General features: G+C 51.2%; 2 protein-coding genes across 2 annotated transcripts; both read left to right on the top strand.

Annotated features, from left to right (window-relative positions):
* The first annotated feature begins 4,813 nt into the window (after positions 1-4,813).
* LOC137838445 (uncharacterized) lies at positions 4,814-5,278 on the top strand. The gene has a single exon (XM_068647691.1). The coding sequence runs from the start codon at positions 4,814-4,816 to the stop codon at positions 5,276-5,278; it is 465 nt and encodes a 154-aa protein (XP_068503792.1).
* A 1,884-nt stretch (positions 5,279-7,162) lies between these two features.
* Positions 7,163-8,644, top strand: LOC137838453 (uncharacterized). Its single transcript, XM_068647699.1, has 2 exons — positions 7,163-7,701; positions 7,954-8,644. Exons 1-2 carry the CDS (start codon positions 7,163-7,165, stop codon positions 8,642-8,644), a joined length of 1,230 nt encoding a protein of 409 aa, XP_068503800.1.
* The last annotated feature ends 2,157 nt before the right edge of the window (positions 8,645-10,801 follow it).

Consider the following 10,801-nt stretch of genomic DNA (forward strand, 5'->3'; position numbering starts at 1 on the left):
TCTCTGGCCCACCAGCACCCGATGGACCTTCCTTCCCGCCGTGACTAGCGAGACAACTATGGGATCGTTGTCGTGAGGCACAACGTCCCTGGATCCTCCTTTGTGAACGTAATGTCCACATCTGGCGAGTGGTCTTCGAACACATCTACTGCCATCACAGACCTTGCATATTTCTTCCGCTGTGATGCAGTGCACCCACCACCTAAGAAACCTCCGGCGATGGTGTGGATCTCGCCATGAGTGGGCATCTCATGCTGCTGACCCTCACTGCTCGCCGGCTGAGAGCTCGACGCACCCCCCGTCCTCTTGTCCAGCAGGTAATCATTCAAGAAGCCGCTCTTGACCAGGTCGTCGAGCTGGTAACCCAGGGCCAAACATGAATCAAGGGTGTGACCAAAACTCTGGTGGAACTCACACCAGGTGTTTGGCTTTGGTCCTAACACCTTGTCGCCAACTTTCTCAGGCGCTTTAAGCTTGGCAGCTATGTTGGGAATGGTGATCAGGTCCGCCAATCCCATGACAAACTTGTACCTAGGTGGGCGATTGAACTCCCTAGGGCGCCCTGGGCCCCTTCCCTTGTTTTTCTTTGGATCGTAAGGATGGCGAGTCCTTTGATCCTTCTTGGTCGTCGCCGTCTCCAGCACCCTCTGCGGCTGGATTCTAGTCTGGGCTCGTGGCCTAGTAGGAGCCACGCTCCCTCTCTTCTCGGCGACCTCACTCTCGTCGGCAATGTGGGCCACCGCAAGTCGCCTAACTTCAGCAAACGTGGCGGGGTGGGCCCTAATCAGCGCCTCACAGAAAGGTCCCGACAGCACACCCTTTTTGAAGGCGTATACCAACATCTCCTCGTCTTTGGCAGGTGAGCGGACCATCTGTGCCCCAAAACGATTCAGATAGTCCCTGAGGGACTCTCCCTGATACTGCCTTACGTCGAACAAATCATAAGACACCCTAGGTGGCGCCTTGTTCACAATGTACTGGTTGACGAAAAGCTTCGAAAACTGCTGGAAATTGGTTATGTGACCTGTAGGCAGGCTCACAAACCATTCCAGCGCTGTTCAGCATCTGAGCCTCCTGACAGCATCATCTGCGTGTGGAACGTAGGGAGGTGTGCTTCAGGATCCTCCACGCTGGTGATCAAACGACATCGGGAAAACGCACGGAGGTGATGACGGTACAACTTCCTCCACCGTTGTGCGTCCTCTCTGCTCGTGAAGAGCTTGACGCAATTCCTCAGTGACCTTGCTGAGCTCTTCATTCCTGGCCAGAGAGGCGACCAGGTCTTCATGCATTTTCGCCTGCTCTATGCGCGATGCCTCCATGTTTTCTTGCAACGCGCGCATGATCTCCATCATTTGCGCCATGGTCATGGCGCTTTCTGCAGCAGCTGGCACAACGGGACTGGAACGCGTACTTCTCATCTTTCTCATGAAAATCAACAGATCAAGCTTTAGCGAACAAAACCTTCACCTGCGAAACGATCGATCCAACAATTAATCGGTCAAAACCTCTTAAACTCCAAAGAACTTCCAAGAACGCAACCACAACAGCACGCCGATAGATTCGGATGCCAAAACCTCCACAGAAACTTGCAATCTCAGCACGAACTAAATGCTTCTCCACCAGAACTCCCGATTCACCGGTCCAAAACATGAACGAACGGTGAAGACTTCGATTCCCCGATCAAAACTCGCACAAACGCCGAAAAACTTCACCTCACCGAACAAGAACTCAAACAAACGGGGAAAACCTCAATTCACCGAACAAAAGCTCCAGCGAACGGTGAAAAACATCAAGCTACCGATCGAAAACTCAAACCAACGGTGAAAAGCGCCGAAAATGGTTGCACCAGCACACAACCACACAAAAACTGCAGAAACTTCAAGAACTCACCCTGTGGATGGGAAACACGTTTTACACGGCCCCCACGGTGGGCGCCTGATGATCCTGCCGGTTGACTCGAGTGCAAGAGTCTTGCCACGTCAAAGGTATCTTCTCTCGATCAGCTTCGCACCACGCTAGCCTTCGATCTCCACGTCTCAAATCCTTTCGAGAACCTGAAGAAAACAAAGACACAGAATGGCGCCGCTGCAGCCGATCGCGCTCCGACGCTCAAGTCAGTGACGGAATCACCAAATACTAAGAGAGAAAAGCTAAACTCAAGGAACCGTGCCAGTATTCTCTCAGCGTACTCAAGTGTTCTCAAAAGCGTAAAGAAGTGTTCTAAACACGCGTACCTCAGAAGTTCGTTAGAGTTCCTTATATACCTGAGCACTTTCTCTCTCCTGAAGGTTACACCTCTGGACACGTGGCTCGCATCCAGCTGTACACGTGTCACCATCTGGAGCCCCCTTCTACTTGAGCGTCACCTCTACTCTTCAAGCTATTCGACTAAGTCACCCATGCAAGGAGTAACTCGGTGCGTAGCTTCCTTGGAGCGCGATCTCTTCTATGTGGCGAGTACGGGGTGTCACCATGCACACCTTCTCTGTGGTCTCGCCTGCCGCTATCACGATCTGCTTCACTTGCACATCATGCATGTTTTGGGAAACTGTTCCCTTGCCTCGACCTTTGGCTAGGGAATGATCATCTGACAACCTCATCCTTCGTGCTCGTACTTCATGAAAGCTTTAAGCAAGCCTTTTAGATCTTTCGGCGATGTGCCCCTTTCGGCGGTCTCTAACCACTTGGTCGCCTAAAACTCACATACGGCGACTATGACGCGAGTCTGGTGACCACCGGTTATACATACCAGACATCGGAGAACGCCAAGCTAACAATTGGCGACTACACAAACATCCCGATGTGGTTCCCTTCTGTCAGCCAGGTGTTCCGCTCAACACGTCTACATTATCGCTTGCTGCCTCGTCATCACTTCCGACTACCTGATCGGTAGAATAAGCGTTGCCTTTACCAATGACAACATTTCACAAAACATTGTCTAAACAAATAGGCAACACTGAAAATGCGTTGCCTAAACATTACGAGAAAAAACATTACCTAAAAGATTTTCTAAAAAAATGTTGTCTATTATACCAATATAAGGCAACGGCTGCAAAAAAACCTATACCGACCAGGTCATCGGGTGTGACGACGTGTCTAGCATGTGCTATGTGGGGCGTGCTCAACAGAACACGTGGACAAGAGAAAGATGAATAGTTCAGAAGTGAGCATAGTCGCCGATTCGTGGAATTGGCGTTCTATAGTAAACATGGTCGGATGTCGCCGGGGTTGTGTGTCGTCAACGTAGTAGATAATGGAAGATCAGGTGGTCTGACATCCCCACAGAGAGCACATCGCCGAATCTTCCAGTAAGCTTAGTTAAAGCTGCTGGAGGCTGAGAAGAGTAAGTTCAAGCGTATAAGTTCAGTAAGATGATTGTTGCGCCGGCATGGGGCGTGAAGGTCGTGTGGGTTGAAGGGAACAACTTGCCCATTAGCGACAGGATTCCCAGAGTGGACATTCGTTGGTGGCAAGGTTTCCTCAGCTAGAACATGCATGGCGTAGCAATAAGGAGGGTGCCACTTGCGACAAGCGATGTCACAGAGATGGTGCACTTTGTTGCATCCGATACTCGCCTAGTCAAGTGGTGTTCCAGACTGTATTACGTGCTAGATTACTCCTTGAATAGGGGACTTAGCCGCACGACTGGTTACTACACAAAAATAACGCTCAAGTTACCCCAGCCCAGATGACGACACGTGTAGGGTTGGATGCTACCTGTTACCCCAACCCAGATGATGACACGTGTAGGGTTGGATGTAATATAAGAAATGACGCTCGGGTTACCCTAGCTCAGATGATGACACGTGTAGGGCTGGGTACTACCTGCTACCTTAGCCCAGATGGTGACACGTGGAGGGTCGGATGCGAGCCACGCGTCCAAAGCATAACTGTCTGGAGAGAAAAAAAACCTAGCTATAAAGGTAAACTTAACAGAATTTGCAGAGGTACGTTTTTCATTACGGCTCATTGTTTTGGGTTCAGTGCACTTTAGTACGGTTCTGCAGAGTATAGTTTTCTCTCAGTTTTTGGGTGTTCTTGTCACTGACTTGAGCGTCGAAGCGCCACCGGCCGCAGAGGCGCCACCTTGTGTTTTTCACGTTCTCAGAGAGGATATCTGTGGTGTGAACTTAAAGGGCACGTGATGTCAAGCTGGTGAGGAAGATCGTGACAAGGCAATGCTCTTGCGCTAGGTCAACCGGCAGGATCATCTGGCGCCCACCGTGGGGCCGTATGAAAGGTGATTCCCAACCACAGTTCGAGTTTGTTGAAGTTTTGGTGTTTTCTGTTCGACTGCTTGCTGTCGCAGTCAGTTTTCAAAGTTTTCACCGTTCATTTGGAGTTTCTTTGAGTTGCTAAGTTTGTTGAGAAAGGATGAGGACAACACGGTCCAGTTCAGTCGCGTCATCAACCGAGGAGGACACTGTGTCCATGACGCAGGTGATGGAGATGATGAGGACGTTGCAGGAGAACGTAGCTGCATCGCGTTCTGAACAAGAAAGAATGCACGAGGCGCTGGTGGCCTCACAAGCTAGGAATGAAGAGCTCAACAGGATCAAAGAAGAGTTGCGTAAAGCTCTTTAGGGACGGGAGGAGCGCGCGATTGGGGACAGATCTGCACCCCCATCCCCACCGCGTAGCTTTCCCATGCCATTTTCTCAAGAGATCATGGACACGGTGGTTCCTGCAAATACAGTAGCAGTGAAAGCGTCTTTCACCGGGGTGGAGGACCCTGAGGCTCACCTCACGGCGTTTCACACTTAGATGATGCTCTCAAGGGGGGTCAGACGCGGTCTACTGCAAGGTGTTCATGAGCACTCTCAGTGGAACAGCACTGGACTGGTTCGTCAGTTTACCTACTGGCCACATTACCACGTTTCAGCAGTTCTCCAAGATGTTTGTTGAGCAGTATATAGTGAACAAGGCACCGCCGTTGGTGTCTTACGATATGTTCGACGTGAGGCAGTACCAAGGGGAGTCCCTGAAGGACTTCTTGAACAGATTCGGAGCTCAGATAGTCCGCTTGCCAGGCAAAGATGAAGTAATGTTTGTACATGCCTTCAAAAAGGGCGTGTTGCCTGGGCCTTTTAGTGAGTCGCTTATCAGGAGTCACCCCGCCACGTTCGCTGAAATTCGGCGACGTGTCGTGGCTCACATCGCCGCTGAGAGCGAGGTCTCCGAGAAAAGGGGAAATGTGGCCCAAGCTAAGCCACACGCTCAGACTAGGATCCAGCCGCAGAGGGTGATGGAGGCGGCGGCGGGGAAGAGGGATTAGAGGATGCGTCATCCTTATGACCTAAATAAGAGTAAGGGGAAGGGGTCGGGGTGGCCCAGAGAGGCTAATCGCCCACCAAGGTATGAGTTCGTGATGGGGTTGGCTGATCTGATCGCCATCCCGAACATTGCTGTCAGGCTCAAAGTGCTTGAGAAGACGACGGAAAAGGTGTTAGGATCAAAACCAGATGCGTGGTGTGAGTTCCATAAGAGCTTTGGCCACTCTATCAACTCGTGTTTGGCTTTGGGATACCAACTCGCCGAGTTGGCCAAATGTGGGTTCTTGAAGGATTACTTGCTGGAGAAGCAAGCGGGCCAGTCATCAGGTTCCCAACCGGCGGGCAATGAGGGACAGTAGCACGAGGTACCCATTCACGGCGAGATCCACATCATAGCTGGTGGATTCTCGGGTGGAGGGTGTACTGCATCGCAGCGCAAGAAGTACGCAAGGTATGTGATGTCAGTGGAAGTTTTTGAGGATCACTCACCCGACGTGGACATCACGTTCACCAAAGGAGACCTTAGGGACGCTGTGCCTCACGACAATGACCCTATCGTGATCTCGCTTGTTACGGCGGGAAGGACTGTCCATCGGGTGCTGGTCGATCAAGGAAGTTTGGCGGATGTGATGTTTTGGTCGACTTTTGAAAAGTTACAATTATCCCCTGACCAGCTGGGGCCATATGGGGGCTGCTTGTACGGTTTTGCCGGTGATCAAGTGGAGGTCAGGGGGTATATTGAGTTAAGGACGACGTTCACAGATGGCTTGGTCTCGCGCACAGAGAAGATCAGGTATCTTGTCGTGAACGCTCTATCGGCATACAACATCCTGTTGGGAAGGCCAACACTCAACAGGACAGGAGTTGTGCCTTCAACAAGGCACATGAAGGTCAAGCTACTATCAATGGAAGGGGTGATCATCACCATCTGTTCTGACCAAAAGGAGGCGAAGAAGTGTTATGAAAACAACCTAAAAAACAAGAAATTTGTATGCCACGTAACCACAGCGCTGCCCCTTGGTGTGGAGCCTGAGCAGGAAAATCGGCGAGTTGTGGATACGGCGTTGGAGGTGGTCGTCGAGGGCGATGTGCCAATGGAGGATACCGAGGCGAGGTTCGAGAGTGCCGCTCGGGTGGAGGAAGAGACAAACTTCCCGGAGACTGCCAGGGAGTCAGGTATCGCGAGGGCACTGATCGCCAGCGAGAAGAGGCCTCAGCTAGTGGAGGAGTGGCTTGAGAAGAGGATCAACGACAAGACGTTTAAACTGGGGAAAACCTTAGATAGCGAGACACAAGACCAAATCGCCATGGTGATAAGTAGACACCTGAATGCATTTGCATGGTCTGCTTCAGACATGCCGGGAATTGACCCCGATTTCTTGTGCCATCGTTTAGCAATGGATCCCCAAGTCAGGCCAATCCGCCAGAGAAGGAGAAAGTTCAACGAGGAAAAGAGACAGGCGATCAAGGACAAAACGCAGAAACTCCTTGCAGCAGGCCACATCAGGGAGATCCAGTATCCAGAATGGCTCGCCAACGTCGTTCTGGTCAAGAAGAGCAGTGGGAAATGGCGGATGTGCGTTGACTTCACAAATCTGAATAAGGCCTCTCCAAAGGATTCTTATCCTTTTCCAAGTATAGACGCCCTGGTAGACAGTGCATCAGGGTGCAAGTTGCTCAGTTTTTTGGATGCCTTCTCAGGATACAACCAAATTAAAATGCACCCCATGGATGAGGAAAAGACTGCTTTCAAGACGGAAAGGTCATGCTATTTCTACAAGGTGATGCCCTTCGGGCTGAAGAATGCGGAGGCCACGTACCAGAGGCTAATGGACAAGGTGCTCGCCCCTATGCTCGGGAGGAATGTGCAGGCATATGTTGACGACATGGTCGTAACATCCCTGGAAAAGAGCAGGCACGTCGCTGATCTGGAAGAGTTGTTCGTTACGATAACCAAGTACAAGTTGAAACTGAATCCTGAGAAGTGTATTTTCAGAGTGGAGGCAGGGAAATTTCTGGGATTCCTCTTGTCGGAGAGGGGAATCGAAGCAAACCCCGACAAATGTGCCGCCATTCTGGCGATGAGGAGTCCTGCCACTGTGAAGAAGGTGCAGCAGCTCACGGGACGGATGGTCGCTCTGTCCCGATTCGTATCTGCCAGTGGAGAGAAGGGCCACCCGTACTTCCAATGCTTAAAGTGGAATAACAGGTTTGTCTGGACAAAGGAGTGTGAAGAAGCTTTTGTGAAGCTCAAAGAATACTTGGCGAGCCCACCGGTTCTGTGCAAACCTCAAGCGGCAACGCCCCTCAGGTTATACTTTGCCATAACTGATAGGGCGATAAGTGTGATGCTCGTCCAAGATCAAGATCAGGTCCAGAAACCCATCTATTTTGTTAGCAAGGTGTTGCAGGGCCCAGAGGTGAGGTATCAGGCCTTAGAGAAGGCGGCGCTGGCGGTTGTATTTTCGGCGAGGAGGCTGCGCCACTACTTCCAGAGCTTTACAGTGTTGGTAATGACTGACTTACCCATCCAGAAGGTTTTGAAGAAACCGGATGTAGCTGGGAGGATGGTGAAATGGGCGGTGGAGTTGTCAGAATTCAACATCAAGTATGAGCCCCGGGGACCGATCAAGGGGCAAATCTTCGCTGACTTCGTTGTCGAGCTATCATCCGAAAGAGTGCAGAACCCCGGGGATGATTTTCGTTGGGTACTCTCGGAGGATGGGTCGTCTAACCAGCTGGGTAGCGGGGCTGGAGTTATTTTGGAGGGACCCAACGGTGTGTTGATAGAGCAATCTCTGAGGTTCGCCTTTAAAGCAAGCAACAATCAAGCGGAGTGTGAGGCTTTGATCGCCGGTATTCTATTGGCAAAGGAGATGGGAGCAAAAGTGCTGATGGCCAAGAGTGATTCGTTGTTGGCCACTGGGCAGGTAACCGGCGAGTTTCAGGCCAAAGATCCAGCGGGAGTGACGAAGATGACTCAAGTTTGCGCTATCCATGAGCCAGATACATGGATAACGCCCTACCAGCGCTATATGGCGGATGGCGTGCGCCCAATGGACTCGACAAAGGCCAGAAAGATAAAGAAGAACTCCAGCAAGTTCACCCTCATCGATGGCGAGTTGTACAGGTTTGGTTTTACGCACCCTCTTCTGGTGTGTGTACACAGGGAGAAGTGCGTGAGAATCATGGCTAAGCTTCACGAGGGGATCTGTGGGAGTCACATCGGGGGTCGAGCTTTGGCAACAAGGACCCTCCGTGCAGGTTATTATTGGCCCACGACGAGAGAAGATTGCAAGAGATATGCCCAGCGTTGTAAGCAATGCCTGCAACACGCCGATTGGCACAAGGCGCCCCAGAGGAGCTAAAGTCGATTTACAGCCCTTGGCCGTTCCATACGTGGGGAATCGATATTCTGGGACCTTTTCCTTTGGCGATCAGGCAGATGAAGTATTTGGTTGTGGCGATCAAGTACTTCACGAAGTGGATTGAAGCGAAACCAGTAGCCCAGATCACCGCACACAAGATTCAGAGTTTTGTGTGGAAGAACATTGTGTGCCGATTTGGCATGCCCAAGCGCTTGGTATCAGATAATGGGACTCAGTTTGCAAGCCACCTGTTGAAGAAGCTGTGTGGGGATGTTGGGATTCAGCAGGTGTTTGCTTCTGTGGAGCACCCACAAACGAACGGCCAAGTGGAGTCAGCCAACCGGGTCTTGTTGAGAGGGCTGAAGAGGAGGTTGGAGAAGGACAAAGGGTCTTGGGCTGAAGAGGTCCCCCATATAGTATGGGCGTACCATACCACTGAGCAATCGGGAACCCACGAAACCCCGTTTAGTTTGGTGTATGGGTGTGACGCGATGATTCCAGTTGAAACTCAGGAAAGCTCGCCGAGATTCCAAAACTTTGTGGCGGAAGACTCGAACGAAGAAAGGAGAATGAACTTGGATTTGCTGGATGAGGTCAGGGAGGAAGCGCGGGTGAAGGCCGAGACAGTAAAGAGAAGAGTTGAGCGTAAGTACAACTCCAAGATAAGGCCGTGGCAGTTCAGAGATGGTGACCTGGTGATGAGGAAGGCCCACCAGTACGAGATGGAGAACAGATTGTCACCCAAGTGGACAGGACCGTTCAAAATAACCGAAGCACTCGGGAACGACGCCTACCGCTTGGAGACGCTGGAAGGAGGGGCGATTCCTCGCACTTGGAACGCCACCCATCTCAAGTTTTACTACAGTTAAGGCATTGTAAGTAGCAATTAACTCGAACAGTTTAAGATGTATCAGTTTAAACAATATTTCAAGGGGGCAGTCTTTTTTCCCTAAGGAGGGTTTTTAACGAGGCCACCCAATAAAGAAGGTTTCGAAGTTTATCGAAGTTTCCCAGTTATTAAGTTTGCATGCTCATCGTTTTCTAAGTTTTCGGAAAGAGACTTTATCGCCTTTGTGTAGTTTTAAACAATGGTGAATCCAAATCGCATGCATCCAGTACAAATATTTCGAAGTATGAAGTTTTAAACCCTCATCGCCACCTGGCGATCGGAGGTGCAAGATAAAGTTTTAAGTCCTCATCGCCACATTGCGATCGGAGGCACAAGAATAAAGTTTTTTAAGTCCTTACCGCCACCCGGCGATCGGAGGCACAAGTATAAAATTTTCTGACCGCCATCTGGCGAGAAAGAGATTGAAAAGACCTCCTCGCCTCGAGCGAGTGTAGGCAAGAAAGAGATTGAAAAGACCTCCTCGCCTCGAGCGAACGTATGTGAGAAAAGATTAAAGTCCTCCTCGCCCTGAACCAGCACGCCGGGAGTACAATCGCCCGCCTAAGCACAAGTTTGTCATGGGATTGGCGGACCTGATCGCCATTCCCAATATATCAGCTAGGTTGAAAGCGCCCGAGAAGGTGGGCGACAAGGTGCTGGGACCAAAGCCAGACGCCTGGTGTGAGTTCCACCAGTGCTTTGGCCACACCGTGGATTCGTGCTTGGCTTTAGGATACCAGCTCGACGATCTGGTCAAGAGCGGGTTCCTAAACGACTACTTGCTAGATAGAAGGACGGGGGGCGCGTCGAGCTCCCAACCAGCAGGTGGAGAGGCTCAGCAGCACGAGATGCCTACCCACGGGGAAATCCACACCATTGCAGGAGGTTTCTCGGGTGGTGGATGCACCGCATCACAGAGGAAGAAGTACGCGAGGTCTGTGATGATGGTAGATATGTTTGAGGACCACTCGCCGGATGTGGACATTACCTTCACCAAGCAAGATCTTCGGGACGTTGTGCCTCATGACAACGATCCCATAGTCATCTCGCTGATCACAGCAGGAAGGAAGGTCCACAGGGTTCTGGTGGACCAAGGAAGCTCGGCAGACGTGATGTTCTGGCCGACTTTCACGCAGTTGGAGCTACCCCTTGACCAGCTAAGGCCCTATGGAGGGTGTTTGTATTGTTTCCCTGGTGACCAGGTGGAGGTCAGGGGGTACATCGAGTTGAGGACTACGTTTACAGATGAGGCGGGTTCGAGAACAGAG

The sequence above is a fragment of the Phaseolus vulgaris genome, chromosome 11 (assembly GCF_000499845.2).
Source record: "Phaseolus vulgaris cultivar G19833 chromosome 11, P. vulgaris v2.0, whole genome shotgun sequence".
Lineage (NCBI taxonomy): Eukaryota > Viridiplantae > Streptophyta > Magnoliopsida > Fabales > Fabaceae > Phaseolus > Phaseolus vulgaris.